Source organism: Episyrphus balteatus, chromosome 2 (genome assembly GCF_945859705.1).
Source record: "Episyrphus balteatus chromosome 2, idEpiBalt1.1, whole genome shotgun sequence".
Taxonomy (NCBI): domain Eukaryota; kingdom Metazoa; phylum Arthropoda; class Insecta; order Diptera; family Syrphidae; genus Episyrphus; species Episyrphus balteatus.
In genome coordinates, this window is record NC_079135.1 from 46,614,206 (window position 1) to 46,638,791 (window position 24,586).

Consider the following 24,586-nt stretch of genomic DNA (forward strand, 5'->3'; position numbering starts at 1 on the left):
TGTGATGATATGCAGGGAAGATGAAAATGGATTTACCGGAAGTGATGGTGATTTCAGATCAATAAATATTTTTATGAAGGTGTATTTTCGAAGATAAAAGAAGGTCGTTCAAGGACACATTCTTTACGGAGAACAGAATCTGAAATGGAAAAATTATGTTTATTTTTATACTTATTACTTATGGGTACCTTTTTTTTCTTTTGAAAACCTCAAGCTACGTGAAAAGTTTTATGTTGGAAAACGATTTAAGGAGATGAAAAACGATAATTTGTTTTTGTCATAAATTTTAACTAAGCTACATGTTGTATTTTTGAAAGTTAAGTCTGGCAATTATGTAAAGTCTGGGTCAAGGATAGGGTTGAAGATATATTTATGTCAAGAATAAATTGTATAATATTTCATCGTGTTCCATTATCTATTGTCAGTTAAATGTATAATATACTTATAATATCATTCATTACTTACTTTAAATACATCAAAATAGCCACTTTTATTTTTTAAATTTCGTAACTTTAATAGATTTCAGAAAATTCAAACTTTTGTTTCTAAAATTTTGTTGTTATCAGTTGTCAGTTTGTTTCAATAGAATTCACCAATGTTCATTAAAATAACCAAATAATGCAAAAACTGATGAATCTATCAACCTTATGCAATATTTGTAGCAACCGGTAACAGAAAGTTAAAAGTCTTTAAATTGTATTAAATTATTAAAAAAATATCACTCATACGCCACAGTGACCCACTTCGTTAACATGTTCTACAAAGAGATTTGCGTTAGATGAGACAAAAAACGATAGGTTTGGGTGAATTATGATGATATCGTACAGCAGGTAGTCAGTATTTCTCTCTTAGTTTAGGCAGAAGGCTAAATTGTCTATGGAAATGATTTCAAATAGAAAAGCAAAAAATATTTGGATGAAAATAATTCAGCAAACAAATCTTCAAGGAACTTTTGGTTTTCAGTTATGACTAGAGCTTAAAGATATTTTCATTGATATCTCACTCGATGGGTTTGAAGAAAATTTTGAAACTGCATTTTTTTTTTGGGACATGGGTACCTTTTGATTTTTTTTTGTCGAAAATCTGAAAAAAAATGAATTTGTTTTTTACCAAAAATGCAAAAATCACTGGTCTGTTCACTGTAAACTCATATGTCATAAACTTATTTTGGAACTTTGAATCCAAGTTATCTGCCACCGAAACTGAGAAAAAAAATATTTACATGCAAATAATTCAGCAACCAGACCTCCAAGAAGGTTTGAACTTTGAATTATGAACAGTGCTTTGCTTATACTTTTCTTGTGATGTCTCACTCCATGGGTGTGCAGGAGATTTTTAAGAATGTACTTTTTCAAAAACACTGACTTTATACATGAAAATAGGAATAGATTTTTTGGACCAAAAATAAACGGTACCTACTCATCATATACCAATTTTGGAAATGTTTTATTTTCTCGACAAAGGCTCCAACGATTTGGGTATCAAAATTTATAAGTTTTTTCTAAGTTTTTCAACAAGAAAGGTTTTTTTCGAAAATCATAATTAACGGTAGTTGTCATAGAACCTTTTTTTTTTATTTAAATCTGATTTTTTTCATCCAAACTACTTCTTAGATCATTTGTATTATTTAAATAAAAATTCAAAATAAAATTTAAAAAAAAATTTGGATTTTTAAAAAATTTTGAAATTTTTTTTTTTTTTTGAAAAATCAAATTTTCGATAAATATTTTAAATATTTTTGAAATTTTGTTTGATTACTGCAAAATGGTATACTAATTTTATTTTTTTTTTAATTATTTATAAAAAAAAATAAGTTTTAAAAAAAAAACGACTCAATTTGATTTTAGATTTCGTTTTCTTCCTTTGAAAAGCGAATTTTATTTATTTTTCATATAGAATGCAGTTTTGTTATTTTAACACTATTACAAATAATAAACACGATTACATTATTTTGGTGCCGCAGTCAATTCAAAAAATTTACTCAGGAATTAATTCGTTCAACTGATTTTGCGGTGTTACAAAAATGAGGTTTTAAAATATACGCGGGCGGAGACCTATCACGTTTTGTAGAGCTAGTCGGACTGTGTACGAAACGGTATTTAAACACCCCCAAAACCTGGAATTACGGGCAAAAAACGGTTTTTTTGACCTTCACCCATTGAAAAAAATCTAGCTTCGTCAAACTTTTACTTATTTTCGATTTTTTTACAGATAGAAGATAAATATACCTTTTCAACAATGTATAAAACATGTAACTCCGTTAAATCACCTAGAATTTATAAGCTGTCAAAGTTCAAAAATTCCATTTTTTTTCGTCATTTACCCAACTTCGACATCAAATTAAAGTATATATTTTCACAACAACATGCTTTTTTAAAAATATATTCTAAAATAATATTTATTTTCAAATCAAACGAGGTATTTTTTATGAAAATGAGTTCAAAATTGGATTTGAAAAAAAAAAAATTTACGATTTCAACCCAGATATAGAAATTCGAACGTTTAGGCACCGAACAAAAATGTTATTTTGGCACGTAGTACGATAACTTGGCCGCCAGGATTTGATAACGGTTTTTGTAGAGGAGTTCAATACAATCATTTAAAAAAAAAAATTTATTAAAATAAAAAAAATTTATTAAAAAAACAACGGCAACACTTAGATTTATAAGTGATACCATTTCCGAAAGGTAATTTTAAAATAAATATATTTCAACCAATAGTTTTTGAAATAATCGATTTCAAAGTTAAAAATAGTAGAAAAAAATTTTAAAAAACTCATTAATTTCTATTTTTGTCCAGACTGTGAATGTATGACTGTTGAAATACTTTAAATATTTTTAAAATTTTTTTTAATTACTACAAAATCGCATACTAATTTTATTTTTTTTTTTTTTTATTATTTATAAAAAATTAGTTTATTAAAAACCGGCTCAATTTGATTTAAAATTTCGTTGTCTTCCTATGAAAAGCGAATTTTATGAATTTTTCATATAGAATGCAATTTTGTTATTTTAACACTATTTAAACAATAAAAAAAACACGAATACATTATTTTAGTGCCCCAGTCAATTCCAAAAATTAACTCAGGAATTAATTTCTTTAACTGATTTTTGTTTCCAATGTTTGCTAATAGATAAGCAAGCTTTCAAAGCCTTTGATGTATTCAACAAATATGTGTTTTACGTTTTCAACGTCTCTTTGCCACCTATTAATGAACTGTTTGTTAAAAATTAAATCTCACACTCCATGAAATCTGTTAATTGTCTTAAACTTTTTTGTACAGAAAGTTCCTTTATGAAATTTACTAAACTGCGACGAAAACATTAAAGTCCATCATTCATTAATAAGGCCTTTAAAAAAAAAAAAAAACGTATTTGCATCTCATCTCAGCGTCATCGTCATCGTTATCTCATCATTATCCAACTGCATCATGCTATGATCTCATTCTAAAGGCACTCATGCAACTAATTGAAGCATCAGTAAATTATGAGAATCAACAAGGATAAAGGCTATTTGATGGTGTCTACTCGGGATTATGTTGATGCCATCAAAATATTATCAACCCACTAGAGGCAAGAAAACATACAAGAATTTATAGTAGGTATAAAATGATGCTGGAAAATGAGGTCGTTCATCATCATCAGCAGCAGTAGCGCAGCAAAGCAACAAGTAAGTAAGGTTCGTTCTGGCTCATATACACTCATTTTCATGTTCAAGTGAAATGTCAAGCTCCCCCATAAAGTTTTTGCTTAAAATGAATTCTATATATGTGTATGTAAAATATATGTAAATTCTCGGAATTATGTTCTTTTTAAGGATCCCAGGGCATTTTCCTTGAAATTGTTAGAGCTGACTGAACTGGAATATGTGCGAATTCTTTTCAAGTCTCAAAATAAAGCTACCACACACTTTTCCATTCTTCCCTTTTTTTTCTATCGGTTGTTTCCTCTTTTGTTTTCCACATTTTTATTCGCGAATTTGTGTGCAGCATGAGTGTGTGTGTGGGTTTGATGCGCGCAGCGCCACGTTTCCTTATTCTGGATATTAAAATCTGAATCACGGAGATATATCATGGGGATAAAAGTTGTAGACATTCTTGTGCCTTGGAGGGAGTCGTCTTTGCACACACAGAATGCACGATACTATCACAAGAACCCTGACAAGGAAATAAGAACTGGAAAGCAATTTATTTCAAGGATGCCGCCTGCCATCAGCTATATGTGAAAACCTCTTTCGATTAAGCTGAAGACAGACGCCGAAGACGACCTGTTGATTGTGGGAAAAGATTCAAGAGTAGTATATCCTTGCCGGAGGAATTCTTATTTCGTATTTCTCAAGGGTTTTTCTTTGCTTTCTTTATGCCCGATGTGCAGATGATGTAGTGATGTGAAGATGTAATTGAACATACCTAAGGTACCAGAGATACAAAGCGGTGCTGAAAGAAATACCCAATCAGTGCCCAAATTTCCTCAAAAGCACATTTGGTGTCTAAAATCAATGAAGCTAATAATTCCATCCTATCCTATATCTTGTTGATGTATAGAATGGAAGGATAATTCGAAATTCGATGACAACTTTTCGATGATTTCAATCTTTAAGGATTCTTGATAAATATATTCATTCACCCACACACACATCTAAACATATTTAAAATAATTTCATGGAACTGCTGCTACAGATGTGAGTTGCTGATTCTCATTAAAATTACAAAGCGGAAATTGAAATTTCTTTTGAATAAGAATTTCCAGCAAGGATATGAGAGAGAGGAAGACAATCGTTTTGATATGGAGGTTTACCGATAAATTCGCTGATGAATGTGTACAAAAGAAGGAAAGTAAATACCTATTTTTTGATGATTGTCTTAAAAGTTTGCACACCAAATTCGTGGAAAGACAGATAAACACGGAACTATAGGAAAATTTATTAATTATACCTATGTGGTATAAGTGCTTACAAATTAAAAAACAAAAATAAATGAGATTACGATTATAGTAAGGAGATTAATGATTATATTTTTATTAATGAAGTATTGAAAAAAGTGCTTCTAAGGGAAAACATGACATCACTTTTGAAAACGAGCTCAGATTACCCATAGAACCTGTTTTTTTAAATTCCTGGCTGTGGTTCATACGGCTAGTTGAATTAAGAAAAAATTTCTTTATGTATCTAAAAATAAAATGTTCAAAAACTAAATTTTCGGATTTCTAAGAAATAATTGATTTTTTTCTTAATTTTTCTTTTAGGTGTTGATTAACAAATTTTTATCCAAAAATATTTATAAAGAACAATATTTTTATTTAGGTAAAAACTTTTTGACGCTTTTGATTTTTTTTTTCTCAAAAAATCCATTTTCATTAAAGAAATCAACTTGCGTAATTTTTGGAACCAAATTCAAGATAATTGCGGACCATAGTCTCGAGTGTCGATCGAGGTTTTGCAGATTATGAGCTGCATGTCAGTTCGAAATGCATTAATTTTTCTAGTTTATTCTTAAAGTTGTAATAAAAATATTAGGTATGCCAGAGAAAATTTAATTTTGAATATTCAATTCAGGATTTTTAGAAATTTGAATGTTAAAATTTGAATAGGGTAACAAATCAACCCCGACATAGACGAAAAAAGTCAAAGATAAGATAAACTTGTTAAAAGCTGATTTTTGATATTAAGATTGTTATTAAGGTGGTTTACTTCTGTTTAAATTTCTGAAGTTTCCTGTTTCCGTTCAATAGGGTGAAATTTTAAAATTATTTTGTATCACTCATCGTTTAGAAATTACAACATTTCAAATTTTTCCATTTCATTTTAATTAAATAACAATATTAAAAAAGTTTTTGTGACCTTTGTCCTCATATAAAGGGCCTAGTGGACGTAGAATACTTCAGAAATGTTCAGGTTCACAGATGGTAAACCATCCCAATAACCCACCTGTATATCAAATCACCCTGCTAAAAATCTGGTTAATTGAAAAAAATCTTTTCTTACGGGACTAAAAGGTGAATTTAGAAAAAGACTTGTGCTGAACAGATACCCTATCAATTAAAAAATACATTTGAATTAAAAAACAATAATTACACGGTGTTACAAAAAAGAGGTTTTAAAATATACGCGGACGGAGACCTATCACGTTTTGTAGAGCTAGTCGCACTGATTACGAAACGGTATTTAAAAAGTCCCTAACACCCCCAAAATCTAGAGTTAGGGACAAAAAACGGTTTTTTTTACCTTCACCCATTGAAAAAAAATCTAACTTCGTCAACGTGCCTAACTAAGTGCCAAAACAATATTTTTGTTCTATACCTAAAAGTTCGAATTTCTGTATCTGGGTTGAAATCGTAAATTTTTTTTTCTAAGCCAATTTTAAACTGATTTTCATAAAAAATACCTCGTTTGATTTGGAAATAAATATTATTTTAGAATATATTTTTAAAACAGCATGTTTTTGTGAAAATATATACTTTAATTTGATGTCGAAGTTGGGTAAATGACGAAAAAAATGGAACTTTTGAAATTTGACAGCTTATAAATTCTAGGTGGTTTAACCGAGTTACATGTTTTATACATTGTTAAAAAGGTATATTTATCTCCTATCAGAAACTGTTAAAAATTCGAAAATGGGTGAAAACTTGACGAAGTTAGATTTTTTTCAATGGGTGAAGGTCAAAAAAACCGTATTTTGCCCCTAACTCTAGATTTTGGGGGTGTTAGGGACTTTTTAAATACCATTTCGTAATCAGTGTAACTAGCTCTACAAAACGTAATAGGTCTCCGCTCGTGTATATGTATATTGAGTGTTACACCGTGTTATTGCATATTTGAAATGTTTTGCATTAAGAAAAATATTATTGTACCTAATCGATTTTTTTTTGTATAAAAAAAAATATTTTCATATTTTTCAAATTAAATTTTTTGCATAAAAAAGTCAGCTAAGATCATGGAAAAAAATTTTAATGCATATATTTTGCATTTTTATTTTTTTTTAATGCAGAACATTTTCGATTTGCAATAAAAAAAATTAATTAAAAAAGTCTGGATTACTAATTCAAATTCGCCCAAATATTTTTTCTAATGCGTAACAAAAGACAATAAATTCTATAGTAAATTATGAAAACATATTTCAAAATGGTTTTGATCCTGAAAGGAAGTATTCAGGTATGATATTTACTAATTTAGCCGCTTAAACAAAAAAACTGCAAAAAACAATTTAGTAATTTAAAAAATTTTCAAAAAAATTATTTTGGAAAATTCAACGAAACAATTAATTTTCTTGATTTCGCTTTAATGTGATTTATGTTCCAATTTAAATGTTTTTGAAATTTTTTCGAAAATTAAAGGCATACAAAAACATTTTTTTTAAACGGTTGCAACAATAAGAAAATAAAATGCACGACTGGGTCGCACGAACTTGCTCTTAGAGTTAAAGTTGCTTAAATTTTTAAGACTTTTTATATAGAAATTTGTAAAAAAAATAAAATTCGTTTTTTAAAAAAATAAAATAAAATCTGAAATTAAATTGCCCTCCAAAACAAGTATGCAGTTTTGATTGATATATTAAGGTGCATTTTTAGAAAAAAAATTTTCAAAATCGTTAGAGCCGTTTTTTAAAAAACTAATTTTTTATAAATAATTTTTTGGAAAAAAAGTTTTAAAATAAAATTGGTATGCCATTTTGTAGAAATCACTAATCAACATCTAAAAACAAAATTTCAAAAAAATTCAATGTCCCGTTTTCGAAAATTTGATTTTTCAAAAAAAAAATTTCAAATTTTTTTAAAAATCCAAAAATATTTTTTTTTTAAATTTTATTTTTGGTTTATATTCAAATTACATAAATGCTTCTTCACAAAAAGTTTCGTTGATATCGAATAAGCACTTTCGGAGATAATCGGATTTGAAAAAAACGGTTCTATGACAGGTACCGTTAATAATGATTTTCAAAAAAAAATTTTTTCATTAGAAAATAGACCTTAGCTTAAAACTAACACTTGAATTTTTTAAACAAAATCGTTTTAGCCGTTTTCGAGATATTTCAATTTTACTAAAATCGGTATATGACAAGTACCGTTATTTTTGGTCCAAAAAAATTAATTCCAAAAACCCCTCTGGAGAGTCGCCAAATTACGCTACATACCCAGTTTGACATTTATCGGTCCATCCGTTTAGGCTGTAGCTCCTTATACAGACAGACAGACAGACAGACTGACAGACTGACAGACTGACAGACTGACAGACTGACAGACTGACAGACTGACAGACTGACAGACTGACAGACTGACAGACTGACAGACTGACAGACTGACAGACTGACAGACTGACAGACTGACAGACTGACAGACTGACAGACTGACAGACTGACAGACTGACAGACTGACAGACTGACAGACTGACAGACTGACAGACTGACAGACTGACAGACTGACAGACTGACAGACTGACAGACTGACAGACTGACAGACTGACAGACTGACAGACTGACAGACTGACAGACTGACAGACTGACAGACTGACAGACTGACAGACTGACAGACAGACGGACAGACGGACTTCCGGGACCCACTTTGTTGGCATTGTCTACCATCGTAATGTCATGGAAAAATGTTATCTCAACTTTTTTTTTTTGTACGAATGCATAACTTGATATATAGTACATACCTATATCGCAAGTAAAAATTCTGACAATTATTTTTCATTCAAAAAATTAAATTGCTTACTTGGTTTTAAGGTTTATTTTTGTCGTTTTTTGTAATTAAAAAAAATGTCTTTGTTATTTTTTTTTTTCCCAAATTTCTAATAAAATAAAATTGTAAGCATTCTTATAGGAATTTCAAGTACGAGGGCGGTTTGAAAAGTTCTCGGCCTAACATAGATGTCGTTGTTTAAACAAATTAATTTTAATTACCCAAATAGCCTAATATATATCATGATTGTATGTTAAGTTTCATTAAAATTGGTCACGAATTTTTATCAGTGCAATTTTTTGTTTGAACTTATCTTTTGCTAGTAACGAAAATTGAAAAAAAAAAAAAAATTATTGCATTTTATTGGTCAGACCGAGAACTTTTCAAACCGCCCTCGTACGTGGAGCCCAGTCGTGCATTTAATTAAATTTTTTATTTATTTTTATCACTAAAATAAATGCTAAACCCTACTAACAAAGTTGCATACGGCTCAAGAGCGTGCTTGTTATCCTCACACCCTGCATTCCTGTAGATTACTGCTTTAACGAATGCGTTCATTTAGTTTATTGAATGTAAACTTTACTCCTGTACCTACATTTGATTGTTACTCTAAGGGACATTTTCTTAGTATTCTGTAAAAGGTTGTTTCAAGCCAACCTCCCTCTTCTAACCGAATTACTCAAATAAAATATGATATAAAATTATGTTTTTTCTTTTTCTTAAATAATAAGATCCTTGTGCCTGCAAGTAGAAACACTTCTGGAAGATTTGTTCTGTGTGCATAATTAAATTCGTTAGAAATTGTCATTACTTTATTTACACTTTTTTTTTCAAATAGAATTTCTTACACAATTTCTAGAAAATCTTGATAATAATTTTCTATATTTTTCTTAGAATATCCCCTACAAATGGAAAATAATATTCTGTTGTAATTTGCGTTGATATAATAAAGTACTATTGTGGGATTAATTTCTAGAAGGTATAAATGATTTTATTCTGCAAATAATTTAATTAGTAGGTACAGAAGTAAAGTAACAGAAAATTAATTGCCAGACACTCGTAGATAATACATAAAACAGGAGGAATTATATGAGACAGTTAAAGTGTTTTATGACTTACAAAAGTTCCTGTTTTGATACTGTGGCGTTAACTGATGTTTTGCAGTATTTTATATGGTGGAATTTTTAAGTAATTAACATTTTAATCAACAATTTTTGAGATCCTCAATTTACAACTTGTATACTTGTTTATTTTAAGAGCTTTGTGGGAAAATGTCATAATTTTGAAAATAGACTTTTCAATGTGTTTAAAATTGAACAATGAAAGTGATTGTTTTTTCTTTGTTTTTAGAAGCGAAAAGATATTAAAATTGATATTTAAGCAAACTGAAATGCCATCGTTATTCCTGTTATCATTTTTAATCCTCTCAGTTCTTAATAAGAAATTCAAATTGAATTAAGTGAAATTAAAATGTGACAAAACACTCATACCAACACAATTTTTATGAAAACAAGGTATACTTTCTTTCTGCATCGCCAACAATAATCTCCTTCAAGGATATCAGTATTCTGTATACTTTCTAGAAAATTTTAAAACAAAATTCTATCACAGCACATTATTTAGCCCACAATTATAACTGGCATGGCGTCATGAGGTGTAGTTAAAGTGCACAAGGATTAAATTGGTCTGAGCAGCAATCCACCCTTTTTAGGCCGTCCCACATCACAGCTCTATAGCTTTTCTAGCTCTTAAAATGAATAAAATTACGCTGAAGCACTCCACACAGATATTATTCCACTTTTACCAGATTCAAAGTGAAGGTTTTCTTGTATCATGCATAGTAGATAGGACACAACGTCGTCGTATAGATAGAAAAGGAATAACATTCCCGTCGATGGAGCTTGACTGGGCTGCTGAGAGAGAGCACTAAGAGTGTTGGTCTAGAGATGTTTTTTTTTTTTCGATGGAGTTAGCTCGTTTTGCCTTCAAGTGCTTAGAGTTAACGAAGCAAATCCGATTGCAGAAAGTAGAAATATAGAAGGCAAAAGCATATCAGAAAAATGCATTGCCGCACAAAATTATCTTTTGTTGAATACAAATGAAAGAGGATTGAATACATTATGCATAATTCTGCACTGAAATGCAGTCAGTGGTGTGTATCTTCACCTCCATATACATGTGCGGATATGTGTGCAAAAGGATTTACTGAATATGCATTATGTAGGAGTAAGAAGTGATTAAGGGATTTTACTTAACGCACGATATTACGATATTGGCAAATGCAAGGATTTATTAGAAAATTTTTAAGGATTATGGCTAAAAGATTTGAGTTATTAAAAAAAATCAATGAACAATTTATTAATTTTTCAAATTTGGTTTAATTTACTTTTTTTTTTGTTAGGTGCCATTTAGCCATTCAGTACAACATATAAGTGTTAGTGATCATTTTAACAACATAGGAACTCGTAGGTGTATTCTTTATTTTTTCAACATTTATATTAGTATAAACTTTGTCTTAATGGAAACAAAGGTCAAATTAATTTGATTCTTTGGTAAGCGATAGTAAAATTTCATATTACATTTGAACATTTATTAATACAAAATTGTTACGTTTACGCCACAATACCCCTTCAGAGTAAAAAGTTCCTAAACTAATATTGTTGAATATTCGACAAAAACAAACCAAATAATAATGTTTTAAATAATTAAAGAAATTAACAGACGATTTTGAATAGTTTTTTTGCGTTTTCTTTTCAGTATTTTTGACTTCCGAATTTTAGGTTTTCAGGATTGGGAGGTTTTGGTATTTTTGATTTTCGGGATTATTGGTTTTCGGGATTCTGGATTGCTTAGATTATGGGTTTTTGGAATTCAAAATTTCGGATTTGTGTCCGTTTCCTGAGTCAGCCTCGATGGAAGAAAAATGGTTAAAAAAAACAGTGGCTTTTGAAAATCTTTTACAATATTTTAATTAAAAAAAAAAATTAAGAGGATTTATATCGATAGGAAATTTAATTATCTACAAAAAGTTACTTAATAAAAAATTTTCAAATTTGACTTGCTTTTCAAGTTACCTATAGACAAAAACTCGGAAAGCAACAATAATATCTAGTCAAAAATTTCGATCGTTATGAAAATGATCATAATCTTTAGAATTATCGATAGATTATGAAAAAAAAAAATATCTTGTTATCTTTGCTAGATAGTTTACCACACATACAAAATTTAAAACTGCGAGGACTCGATAGATTTTGAATTTTTCTATAACCAAGAAAATTTTTTTTTTCAAAAATTTTCTTTAAAATTTCGATTTTTTAAAAATGTTTTGATACATTGCACTTAAAAATCTGAAGTGACACAAAAAAGTTATTCAAGTGTTTCTTGCTTATTTGTTCAGCTTTCAAGTACTGTTTTTTGTTTTGTTCAGATTGGTCATTTATTACTCAAGATATAACCCGAATGCCAAAAATCATATCTCGAAAACGTATGCAATGTAATTTCCGAGTAGATGAGGTCAAAGTACGTTATCATTGAGAGTTTATTTATGTAAAATGTCAAAATATGCTGATTTGAATGACGGCCATAGCCACAAAACAAGCTTGGTTTTGATTGAATGAGGTTTCATTATTAACTTCCTGCACTTTCAAATTAAATAGGTTCATACAAAAAACATAAGGTACATGACAATCTTTGATTAACAAGACATTAATAATTCTTGCATATGTTTAGTCAGATGTTGAGGCTTCATTTTAATTTTTATCTAAAGACTTTATTAAAAATAGAAATTTAAACAATTTTTCCTAAATCCTAAATAAAATTAGGTAACGTAGTCATCCTTAATATTGAAAATGAGAACCTAGGTACCTTTTGTTCTCCAATATACGAAAAAAAGACCCTAAATTATAGGGTAACAAATTAGTAGTAAGGCAGCAGGGTATCCTTTAATTAAGAATAAGTGTCCCAATTGAAACCCTCAGGTAGCTTAATAGCTTAAAAACTTTCGATTTTTCCTTTCTTCAAATGACTCGTTCTTCTCTTTAATTACTCCATGAGTTTTCTTTTCCTTCAACGAAAAAGAAAAAAAGAGAAAAAAATAAACTTCCTTAAACTTATTCTAGACGTCATTTATCGCTTCATTGCAAAACCGCTTACTCACCTCTTCTCAAAAGCTTCCCATGAAACAAAAATCTTAAATACTCTTAAAAGTTTTGAAGGTTTTCCCTCTGTAATATTTTTTTGTTCTTTAAGTTTGTTTTTTTTTTTTATGTTCTTTGTTTTGTCCTCAATAAACCTCTCTCTATGATGGCGAATCTTTCAAAGGAAGTCTTTGTCATCGTTGACGTAGAAAAGACTTAGGTAGACGACAACACAAAAATAACACAAAAAAAAAAGTAACAAAAATGTATTCTTTTTTTTTTTTTTTGAAATTACTCAGAGAATTTTGCTATTGGAAGCAATTTCAACCCACCACTCACTCTTAGAGTCTTACACTTCAAATATCCTACCTAATATAAATGCGTCCTTTGTTTTGCTTTTAATAAAAAAAAAATCTTTTTAGAAATCGCTGACAGGACACACGGCATTGTTTCAAGAGTAAACGACTATAACAACAAAAAGACAGGAAGAAAAAAATAAAAAATAAGAAGGAAAGAAAACAAAAATCGATTGAACAATTGAGGTATTAGCTTACCCAAATAAAAGTTAGGGTTTTTGCTAACGCTCTTTCCATCAGGTGAGCTCAGATAAAAACGTTTCATTTCCTGTGCAAAAAAAAAATATATAAATTGAGGAGGAAGACCCACAACAGAAAATAAAACGACTTTCAAAAGATTTCATTGTTAAGTCATATCAGGAGGCAAGCAGAAATTAGGTAACAACATTTTGCTCCCTCGCTCCTACCAAAGAAACGAAAAGCCATATCGATTGAAGTGGAAAACAGTTTTTTTCCTTTATAACTTAAATTTTTTGTGTTGCCTTTAGAAATGACTAGAGCTTGGATTTAATAGGAAACAAATATTTTCTCGACGACATCATTATTTCTTTTTTAAACAAATAATTTAACTCGGTTCTTTGATTCCAAGATCCCTTTAAGAACACTTACCTTTATGAGTTTTTAAGAGTATTTTAAACTATTTTTTTTTTAAGTTTATATAATTCATTTAGTTTTGTTTTGTGGAACACCAGGAAATTATTGAATGTCATAAATCTTAAAAGGGCAGGAAATAGTAACGGAGTTATGAATACCAGAGTAATGGGCTACAGATGTATACGCGTCAAAGTTATGAAAATCCGAAGTTATGAAAAACAGAATTTGTTTTTATAATTTTTTTTTTTAATTTGACCTCGAATATCTTTCAAATGGTTAGATTAATGAAAAAAGTATTATGGAGAAATCTGTTTCCTATAAGAATATGTCTCGCCCGTTTGACTATTATAATTTTGTAATTGCCTAATTGTCTAGCAATCGATTTTTGACCCACCCTAATGTATACCAGATAGTGCTAAGATCAATAGATCAATTCGACATACTAGTCAAAAAGTACAAACGCCAATAAAACGCCCTCAAAAATAAATAATACTTGCATTAGAAAAATGGACACGAAGGACGATAAAACACAAATAACTGCTTTGAAAAAAAAAAAATATAGGGATAAGGAGAGTTATCGAAAATTGAGGCTGATTGCAATCAGCTTTTTAGCGTCGATGTTTTTCACAAAAAAAAATTTTAAATTAGGATTAATTTTTCTTTTTATTAAAGTTGAAGTGGAATAGTGATAATATTATATAGGGGAGAGTGGGGAACATTTGAACACTTTTTACTTTCGCAGCTGCTGAACGAAATGTGTTCGTTTTCTTGGTCTGTAAAATTGAACTTTGAACTTATTATTTAAGTTCTGGTATTCTGAAAGGTTCTGAAAGGGTACAAAACTTAAATAAAAAGAAAAATTTAAAAATTTCTAATAAAAAAGACGGATTTCTTAAGAAAAAAAAATTTTATCTCGGTTATTTATGGAATATTCTCAACAATGTTATACCATTTTGAAAAGAGAATTGAACATACCAATTTTTTAGGTAACTTGCCGAAACATCTTAGTGCATTTTTTTTACACTACGGTTCATTGAATTAGAGTCATGTAAAATTTTTTAGTACCTAGTTGGGCAAAAAAGTAATATTTGCATTAAAACTGATGCAGCTGAGTAAACATTTTTGAATGCATTCGGTAGCAGGGTTATTCACGGTTCCGTAACAAAAGAAAAAAATGAGAAAAACTAAGATTTGTAGTCACGGCACATGAAAAACCGTCACAGGGTGACCATTTTTTCGATTTTTTTTCGAATGCCCATAACTCACAAAATATATGGCTGCGATTTTTTTTATTATTTTTCTGATAACTGTCATCACCTACCCTATCTACCGTTTTCGTTTCGACGTTAACTTTTGGGACACCCTGTATAAGCGAGTTCTCATCGAGATCAGTCTAGTACTCGTAGAACTTGAAGAATTCAGTCATGTTTTTTTTTTTTAAATCTTCAATAATGTTGTACATATTTCCATTTTTTCTTTAATCTTCCCCGAATTGGTAGTTTCATTATTTTTTTTTTATAAGAACTATGTCAATGACATTAAATGTAAAATAAATATTTAACATTAATAAATTCATTCAAAGATTCACCGTGATTTTGTTTAAAATTTACTAAACATTAACAAAAATTGTATTGCGTTTTGAAATCACACACCAAATTTTTTTAAACTCTTACAACTAAAAAACTGAAATAATGCAAAACCACTATAAGAATCAGCTGAATCATCTGAAAGCCATCTGAGATAACCAAGGAAAGTCATTGACGTTTATAGATATGGTGTTGACGGGTTCAAATATTGAATGACTTCTAAAAAAGATTGATACACTAAAATTTTATATGCAGTGTTCAAATGTGCCCCGTGTTCAAAAGTGCCCCACTCTCCTCTAATATTTAAGAAATTAAATTATCTATTATTCCTATACGCAAACTTTTCAAACAGATCCAGATCAGATCATTGTTTTTATTAGCTTTAAAATAAAAGCAGAATTTTCTTGTTATTGTTTCGCAAATAAATACAATGATCTGATCTGGATCACGAGGAAAATAAAACACAGGTATTATTAAACGTTTAATTTAATATCCCAATTTTGTGTACCTTACCGTTGAAAAGATATTCGAGATCTAATGTTTGAAAAAGTTATTAAAAATTGGTTTTGATATTCTTAATTTTGTAAAAAATTAAACAATTAAATTATAGTAAATCAAAGGGACATGGCAATATTCTTATAGGAAACAGATTGTGCTACAAAAGAGGTCTTCAATACTTTTTTCATTAATCTTACCATTGGAAAGATATTCGAGAGGTTAAAGTTAAAAAAAATTATAAACGCATTTTTAACTTTTTTCAAACGCTTTTAATGGGCCCTTTACATGATGAACACAGTACGAGCATTAGGAAAATAGGGAAGGGTTTGAAAGGAGATGCCGATGAATATTAGTTTTGTATTTTCTGAGTGAAGAAATGGGAAGAAAAAACAGAGGCGGGTAACGCGTTCCACATTCGGGAAGTGCGGCTGAAGAAAGAACCTCTGTATTTGAATGAAGGACAAATAAAGTACCTACTTCACTTGAGTTTTTAACAAAGAGTTTTGGTTGTAATTTTATTTTTAGATTTTAAAAAGATTTATTCTTCAGATAGCATAACTTAGCTCCGAACACCATTCTTCTACGCCTGTTCAAAGAAAGTAATTACTGTAAACTTTATTTTCTCAAACTAAGAAATCTCCGAAACGAAAACCCGTTTCTGAGCGACTAGGTAGATTGTATTAACTCGTAGCATGTGTGGGAAGGTACGAGATGGAGAATGTAAATTCAGAAAGAGGACCTAAAAAACTAAATAAATAAATAAATAATTAAGAAATAAAATCATACAAAATTTTAAACCACCAGTACAACTTTTTTTTTAATTTACTCCCCGTGATCTTGCCACTGAAAAATTTTCGTTTAATTTGAAACGTGGTTTAAAAACTCGAAAAATGGCGACCTAGGTATTTTGATATTTTGACACTTGATAGAGTTGAAAAGACAAAATATTTTATTACGCGCTACTCGATACAGAAAACCATACCTATTTTCCTATAGTTTAAGGGCTACTAAGTGATGGAATAATTTTTCAAAAAAAAAATTAGACCAATTGAAATCAGCTTGTTATGGTCAAGGTTTTCGGCTTAAGATCATAAAGTATCATAATTCTTCCTTATATTGAAGTCGTATTGATATCTTCTTAAGAAACATACATATAAAGTATTCCTACGCTAACTTCCATAGGCGGATCCAGGGGGGGGCCCGGGGGCACGTGTCCCCCCCAGAACTTAAAGTTCATAATTAAAGGAAATCAAACTATAAGAGTTTTTAAAATATATGAATAATAACAGAAAGAACTTTAGTGAAACTCTTGTCTATTTCTGGCTGAAAATGCGAATTTTGTTGATTGTTGCATCCCTTTCCCATGAATAGCTCCACCTCACAAATAAATAAACGGCTATTTGTTGGGTACACACGAATTTTTTTTTTTCGATTTAAAGAAAAGTGAATTTTCAAAGTGATTTTGGTGAAAAAATTTTGATATGGACATCGAATGACATTGAATGATATAAAAAAAATAATTGTATATGCAACTCTATTTTTTCATACAGAGGGGTCAAAAAATTTGCACTTTTTTCGTTGTTTTTTTTTAACATTAGTGTTTTTAAAATAGCGGAACACGTCACAAAATTGCATAAACTATATATTATAGAACTGCTGGATATGTAGAACAAACTTGCATTTCAGAAGTTTGCCCAAGTTTGCACCCCGAAAATAAAGACCCCTTGAAAAAAAAACTCCTCAAAAGCGACCCTTACTTATAGATTTTTATAAATATTATTTTATTGAGAAAATTTCTCCAGGGATACCTCTAAAAATATGTAAAAAAAATAGTGTTCCAAATTTCAAAAAAATCGGTGCAGTAGTTTTGAAGTTATGAGGAGCACCGGCGTTGAAAACATTAGTTGTGGGGATAACGATTTAAAGTTTTGAACTCTGGACTAAAAGACTAAAACGTTCCTAAGGGAAGTATTAAAATACTCATAACTTGGTCAATTTGGCTCCAAGAGACCTACAATTTGAACACAATATTCTTGAGGTATAAAACAATTTAACCCCTTGTAGCCCCATGTGACATTTCTGTAATAAACCGAAAAAGATTCCATAAAAGCTCTACAAACTATTTTTTTTTTCTTTTGAAGCTTCTAATATTATAATCTTTAAGTATTGCTTTATCGAAATAGTACTTCAAATTTCTAATAAATAGCACCAATAGTTTTTAATTGACAGTTAATGTTGAAAGTTGGGCTTTTTTTGAAAATAAGCAAATTTGTGTAAAAACTACGAAATTAAGAAAAAAAATAGTTTTTGTTAGTAAACCCCACGGGGTTTTATTTTTGGATTTTAGGAAAGTGCCTAAAAATTAATATTAGATAGTTTTTTGCTTGAATTTTTGCATTTTTATATAAAAATAAATTATTTAAACTTTTGTTTTACTCCCAAAATATCGAAATAACTAAGTAAATAATGACTTTATTGAATTTTTAAAAAATACGTGTTTTATTAAAGATAAAGGCCAATTGATTGACTTATTAATTTTTAAATTTACGACCTTGGGTTACAAAAGGTTAATGCAAATAGAAAAAAACAAAAATGGGTTTCCCGGCAAAAAAGTATGATTCAGTTTTTTTTGTTATTCTTAGGAACTTTAATATTTATTAGAATGAAGTCTTTAGTATTTGACTAAAAACTACTAGGTCATTAACTAATGGTATAATTATGTCCATAATATTGCAAAATTTTATACAAAATCAATTAAAAAACGTAAACATTTTTTTTTCAAAATTTCATCTTTAAAACTTAATTTCTCAAAAACTATTTGGTGAAACAACTTAAGTCAAAAAATTAAATAAAGAATTGTACGTGCATTTTCTGATTTTTTATATTTTTTTTCTTCCGGCTAATTCAGGAGTAAGAGGGTTAGCACTTAAGTGGCTTTTACTGTAACAAGAAAATGAAAATTTTTCCTTCCGAATAACTTGGTACCTATTTGATGTGGGAAATGTGCCTAAATATTTTTGGCCAGGTTTTAGACCACTGTGGGTCGTTAAAATTTTCTGCTTGTTAGTCAGTCGTATGGTACTTCGCTTTATTTCTAACTGTTATTGCTGTTTTTTTGCCAACCCGTCCCCCCAGAAAAAAATCCTGGATCCGCCCCTGCTAACTTCAAATATAATTGAACATTTAATTAAATATCAGAAATAAAAAAGTTGACCTTTTTCTATTCCATATGTTCATTCAAACGTTCATTCCCTACAAATGTGGTGAGCAAAAAAATACGATTAGCTTTGCCAAAAACCTAAATCCCTATTTTAACCTTCAACAAAAGTAAGCATCAACTAACACAAAAAGCCTCCTAATACATAAATTAATGAAGTTTGGATTTAGTTGGGCATTACAAAAACCCCAACTTCTAAAGGCTATAGGGAATAATATATATATAAAATTAAGACTTCTATTTGGTGTCTATTTATAGTTCAAATAACAACAACAACAATAAGAGCTAAAAACTCACTTCTATGTGCCTTGTCTGTGGGATCCTTGCGGAGGACAATGCGTCGCTTCGATGAGCATATTGGTCCCGAGTCCACATCATGAATAACAATCTTAATTGCCTCTCCGTCCATCGATGTTTGCCTTCGTGGTGCTTCCAGGTCTTCAAGGTTTGGTCCAGTAAATGATGCCATTGGCGGTGGAATAGCAGCTGCCAGACTTGGTGGAAGGGCGCCACGGTCACGTAACGCTGCCAAATCCGGTCTATACGTGAAAACGATAAATTGAAATAAAACGAAAGAAAAAAAAAGTTACAACAATGATTCCAATAAGGACTTAAGGTGTTCTTTTATTATATTTTCTGTTCACAAAACACGTACAATTGGGATCCCCTTCGTCGCATTCGTCTGTCATCATCAATTCCTAGTGTTGGAGAGCCCTTATCTGGGCTGCCGGGTGAATCGTCATTTGTTGGTATATCCATTTCAGATGGATGTGGCACTCGGAAAGATGGTCGTCTTGATCCTGGTTGAGGGATGTGTGGAACTACACCCTCCGCTGGAGATCTGGCGAGGGCTGATTGAGCAGCTGCTTGGAGAATTCCAGGAGCAAATACGTCATAGGCTGATTTTCTATATGTCAAAGTTTAAAAAATAGTTAAAAGGGGTTTTAGAAGGTTTAAGTGAAGTACCTTCGTGGCATGGAAGCAGGTAGACCAAGTCCCAAGTCGGCAGCTCCAGCCCCAGCTAAGCCACCAGCACTACCGCCCAGACCGTCTTTCATATCATCGTCATAACTATGTTGCCTTGCGATACGGGAACCTCTCCTCGATGCCATTCGAGTCATAGGTGGCCCAAGAGCCACTTCCATGTCACCTTGTCGTGGAGGACTTGACGATCGGCTCGGCGCTACACTCCGACCACCCTTTCGCCAATCCCCATCTCCACCAGGAGTTTTGGCACCTTTGAGCTGAAAAACACACACAAAAATGGCATTCAGAAAAACTTATGAACTTTAAAAACCCAATTAACCATACAAAAAACTAACCTTTTCCAATTCTTTTAACGATGCTGGTGAAACATCGGAATGCCTTCGCAATTCCGGACTACGTGGTGGTGCGAGGGCGGCGCCATTACTCGGTGCCAATGTTTGTGTACTCGAACCTAATTTCGCATCGGAATGCCGTCGTTGAAGTGCTTCTAGAACGGGAACGTCTAGCATTGAATCCGTTGAATCCTGTGGTATGCATACTCGTGATGCCATTTTTCGACGACAAACACTGCAGCGCCACATGTTCTGGAAAGCGCACAAATCGGAAATGAATGTGAACATTCTGTGGAACAATAATCAACATGCAAATAGTAGGCTCAATGTTATAGCCCACATTATACACAGCTATAAGATTCCGCCTTTACAAAAAACAGCCTTTTATAGAGAAAAAAGCCTTCTCTCTACCAACAATAATGATGAATAGACTGGGGCATTTTCAATTACGGGCTGAGCTTTCTTGCAAACAAGCAATATGGCGGTGCGTCCATTAATTTTAACAACCGGACTAGCTATGTGCCAAGCAACAGTTAGCCTTATTCAGCCAACCAATACCCCGCATAGAGCATAGAAAATGCCAAGCCTGTTCAAATGGGCGACTAGATTGTATGCGGGGGGGATGGTGGTGGTAGTATGCTGGGGTCGAGTAATTAATATCTTGACTCTAGGCCCAGGCATCAATTACCGAAAAATGGTGGAAGAGGGTTGGGGTGGACTTGAAGAGCACTACTTCGTGCATAATACATGAGCTTAATGAACACACTAAAGTGCTGTTCAATATCTAGATACGTGTAGAATAGAATGAGAAGGAGTAATAGAGGTATAGACAGGACATGAATGCGCCTTTCGCCGAAAGTTTCTAACCCGTGGAGCAAACACAATTTGTGAAACATAATTGGAATATTTTGGAAAGTTTCCTCAAGTCCTGTGGAAATGAATGAAGAAGGCCACAATCATCCGTCGGACGTGGCTATCACTTTTGTGCTGTACGGTGTTGGTTATATGATGAGAGGGTTAGAGGGGATCAATAATAATATAAAAGAATATTCGATGCTAATTTCATATAATTTTATTCGTAAAATAATCGATTAATTGGCTGTATTTAAGTTTGTTATCTTATATGTCTAAGGGTTGTATATAGGGGTTTACTTTTGATGGTGTGACTGGGAGGTATGATAGTGTTTTTTTTTTTTTTTTGGAAGTTATCGCGATCGACATCTTGGAAATAAAAGTCTTAATAACGAAAAAATTACATCGTCAAAAAATGTATTTGCTATTTAATGAATTCATTGGTAATAAGTTTGATTTAAAAGTTAGTTTTGATTTTTAGTCTCTTAGACATGACAATAGCCGTGTTTTATTGTTAACACATTATCTTAGTATTTAGTTATCAATAAAACACTGCTTATAATAGCTGTAAACAAATCAACGCTAAGTTCAGGAATTGCAAAGCTGATTTAATCAGCTATTTTTCCTCAGATAGGCTAATAAAATCATAAGTTAAATATAAACTAATGAATTTGAAAAGTAAAGGTGATGGCCATAACCACATTCTGGGCCCTATTTCACCAACTACAAGTTACAAGCACAAATTTGTAACTTGTAGATCACAAGTACAAATTTGTACAATGGAATTCTGTTTCACAAAGTACAAATAAGTAATTCACAAATTTGTGATTATCGAGAAAAAAAATTACAACTAACTTTTGAAAACCACAAGTTTGTAGAATTACCGTTTCACCAAATATATTTTTTTCTTGTAAGCAACAAGTTTATCTCACAAACTTGTAAAGCTCTTTAAAGTCAAAGCGGTGACCGTTGAGTTACTTAACTCGTAACGACAGAGGTTAAAATTTGTTTCAAATGAAAACTAAGTTGATATTGAATATGAAAAAATAGGATTGCCATTTTTAAAACTTAAGCAACCCTATTTTAATCGAAAAATTGTCAAATAACTTATACTGTCATATCTTAGTAATTAAATCAAATAAGAAATTTTTTTAAATGCCAAACAAAACTGTAAATAAATATTAAGATTTTTGTATTGCTGGATTATTTTTATATTTATTAATTTAGAATGACATTCATGGATTTATAGAAGTAAAACAAAGGGTAAAATAATAAAATTGTAAAGAGTGAGGAAAATTAATAAAATAATTTAAGGAATTAAGAACTACAAATATGAGAAAAAAACAAGCCTCTTTGATCAAAAGAGAACGAATTTTTACATACACTTAAGAGGCAGGTTATAGCGGAATCAGGAAAATTTTTTAAACAGATATTTTGTGATGTTTTCATTCGATTTAAAACACAAATGCTATACCAATTTTTAAAGCATTTGTTTTCCATTACAAATTAAAAAAAAAAATATTTATTGCAATAAAAAATCGCCTTAAAAAATATTTATTGCAAACAAAAAAATTTGCATTAAAAAAAATGTAATTGCAACTGAAAAATATATAAAAATTTTTTTAATGCAATTTTTTTTTTTCACTATGAAATTTTTTTACTTGCAATAAATGATTTTTTTTTAAATCTCAAATGTATTTTTACAACCTTGAATAATAATAATATATAGCTTTTATTAAAATAATAATAATGGCCTTCGGCGTAAAGCCATTTTAAACACTTTAATCACGCTAAATACGGTTTTTACAAACTTGTAACAAAAATGACATACGTCTTGACTCTTGTAGAAAATTTTCACAAATAAATAGAAACTTGTAACTTTTTTTTTTTTGGTGAAACAGAAACCCACAAGAAACTTGAAAGCTCACAAGTTTGTTACTTGTAAAATACAAGTTTCGGTGAAACAGAAAATGGATTTTTTCACAAATTTAAAATTGTAGATTACAAGTACAATTTTGTGATCACAAGAAACTGGTGAAACAGAATTTCTCGATTTTTTCACAAATATTGTGAAAATTACTTGTAATTACAAATTTGTAAGTTGGTGAAATAGGGCCCTGGTAGAAGCTTCCCTACTTACTCAATCCAATCAGGATCCATGTTTTTCAAAAAGCCTAGGATTGTTTCAGCGGTCTTTTAGCGCGTCCACCATATTGAAAAAACCGTAATTTTGAAAATAGTCATTTTCTTGAAAGAGGTTTACTTTTTAAGTGGATAGCGTCGGATGTTTGTTTAAATATGAGCTCCGAAAGTATAACTTTTATTTGGAAATGATGGAGAGAATGAAATGAAACCATTAAAATCACCATCAGAACTAACACATAAAGTGTCCCGAAATTCTGTTTGTCAACATTCTATTCTATTCTATTTTGTCTACAATTTTTGTCATCAGTAGGGTGAAATTAACCTGTCTCACGAAGGTCTAAACCAAGCTCACGGTCCCTTGCATGTTTGAACAATAAAACACTTGGTGAATTTTGCTTTACAATGATAGGAAGAGCCGACATCGAAGGATCAAAAAGCGGCGTCACTCTCAGTTTGTAATAATTTTTTAGGGAGGAAATAAAAATTATTTTTTTACCAAAATTAAAGGTTTTTGGCATATGACTAAAATGGGAAAGGTTATTTTTCTCAAAAACAACTCTAAAAATTTTGATTAAAAAAATAAGTGTACCTACTTGAACTCATAAATTCCTACTTTTAAATTTAAAAAATAAATATTTTTTTAACCTTTATTAATGGTATCTACCTAGAACCGTTTTCTTGATTTCTGACTTTTTCATAAGCCAATTAAGGCGATTTGAAAATTTTACGTAGAAGCGTCTCATAAGAAGTAATATTAAAGTGTCTAAAAAATTTAAAAACAATAATTTTTCGATTTAAATAAAAACCCTTTTTTTATGAAAAATAATTTTTTTGAAAACGGGTGTACCTATATACAATTGTATTGTTTTTATGTGTCGAATGATAATTTCTTCAGAATAGCATGCCAATTTTTTTGAATTTTTTAATTTTTAAAAAACAGTTCCTACAGTTTTCGAAAAGAAAAATATAATAAAATTCTTTGTTATAAAAGAAACTAAAAAGCATTCAATTTTAAAAATATTTATTATTTTAAAAACTGTTTTTAATATATCTTTTTTTTAATAAAAATTTAATTAAAATTATATGAATGCTTGAAGAATCTTCAACATTCTAAGCAACTCTAATCTCTAACCATTAAACAAAGTTAGAAAAAAATACGTTTCGTTTCCCAAAACTTGAAGCTAAGATTGAAATAAAATAAAAAAAAT

At 30.4% G+C, this 24,586-nt stretch overlaps 1 protein-coding gene across 4 annotated transcripts in view; it reads right to left on the reverse strand.

Moving 5' to 3' along the window:
* The window catches only part of LOC129911692 (regulating synaptic membrane exocytosis protein 1), a 247,748-nt gene that overhangs the window by 43,691 nt on the left and 179,471 nt on the right, over window positions 1–24,586 (reverse strand). For all 4 annotated transcript variants that reach the window (XM_055989559.1, XM_055989558.1, XM_055989557.1 and 1 more), the window contains 4 exons: window positions 20,385–20,633; window positions 20,029–20,306; window positions 19,718–19,969; window positions 19,360–19,601 (listed from right to left, as the gene is read on the reverse strand). In XM_055989559.1, coding sequence (XP_055845534.1) covers window positions 19,360–19,601; window positions 19,718–19,969; window positions 20,029–20,306; window positions 20,385–20,633 — 1,021 coding nt within the window. The remainder of the gene's footprint in view (window positions 1–19,359; window positions 19,602–19,717; window positions 19,970–20,028; window positions 20,307–20,384; window positions 20,634–24,586) is intronic.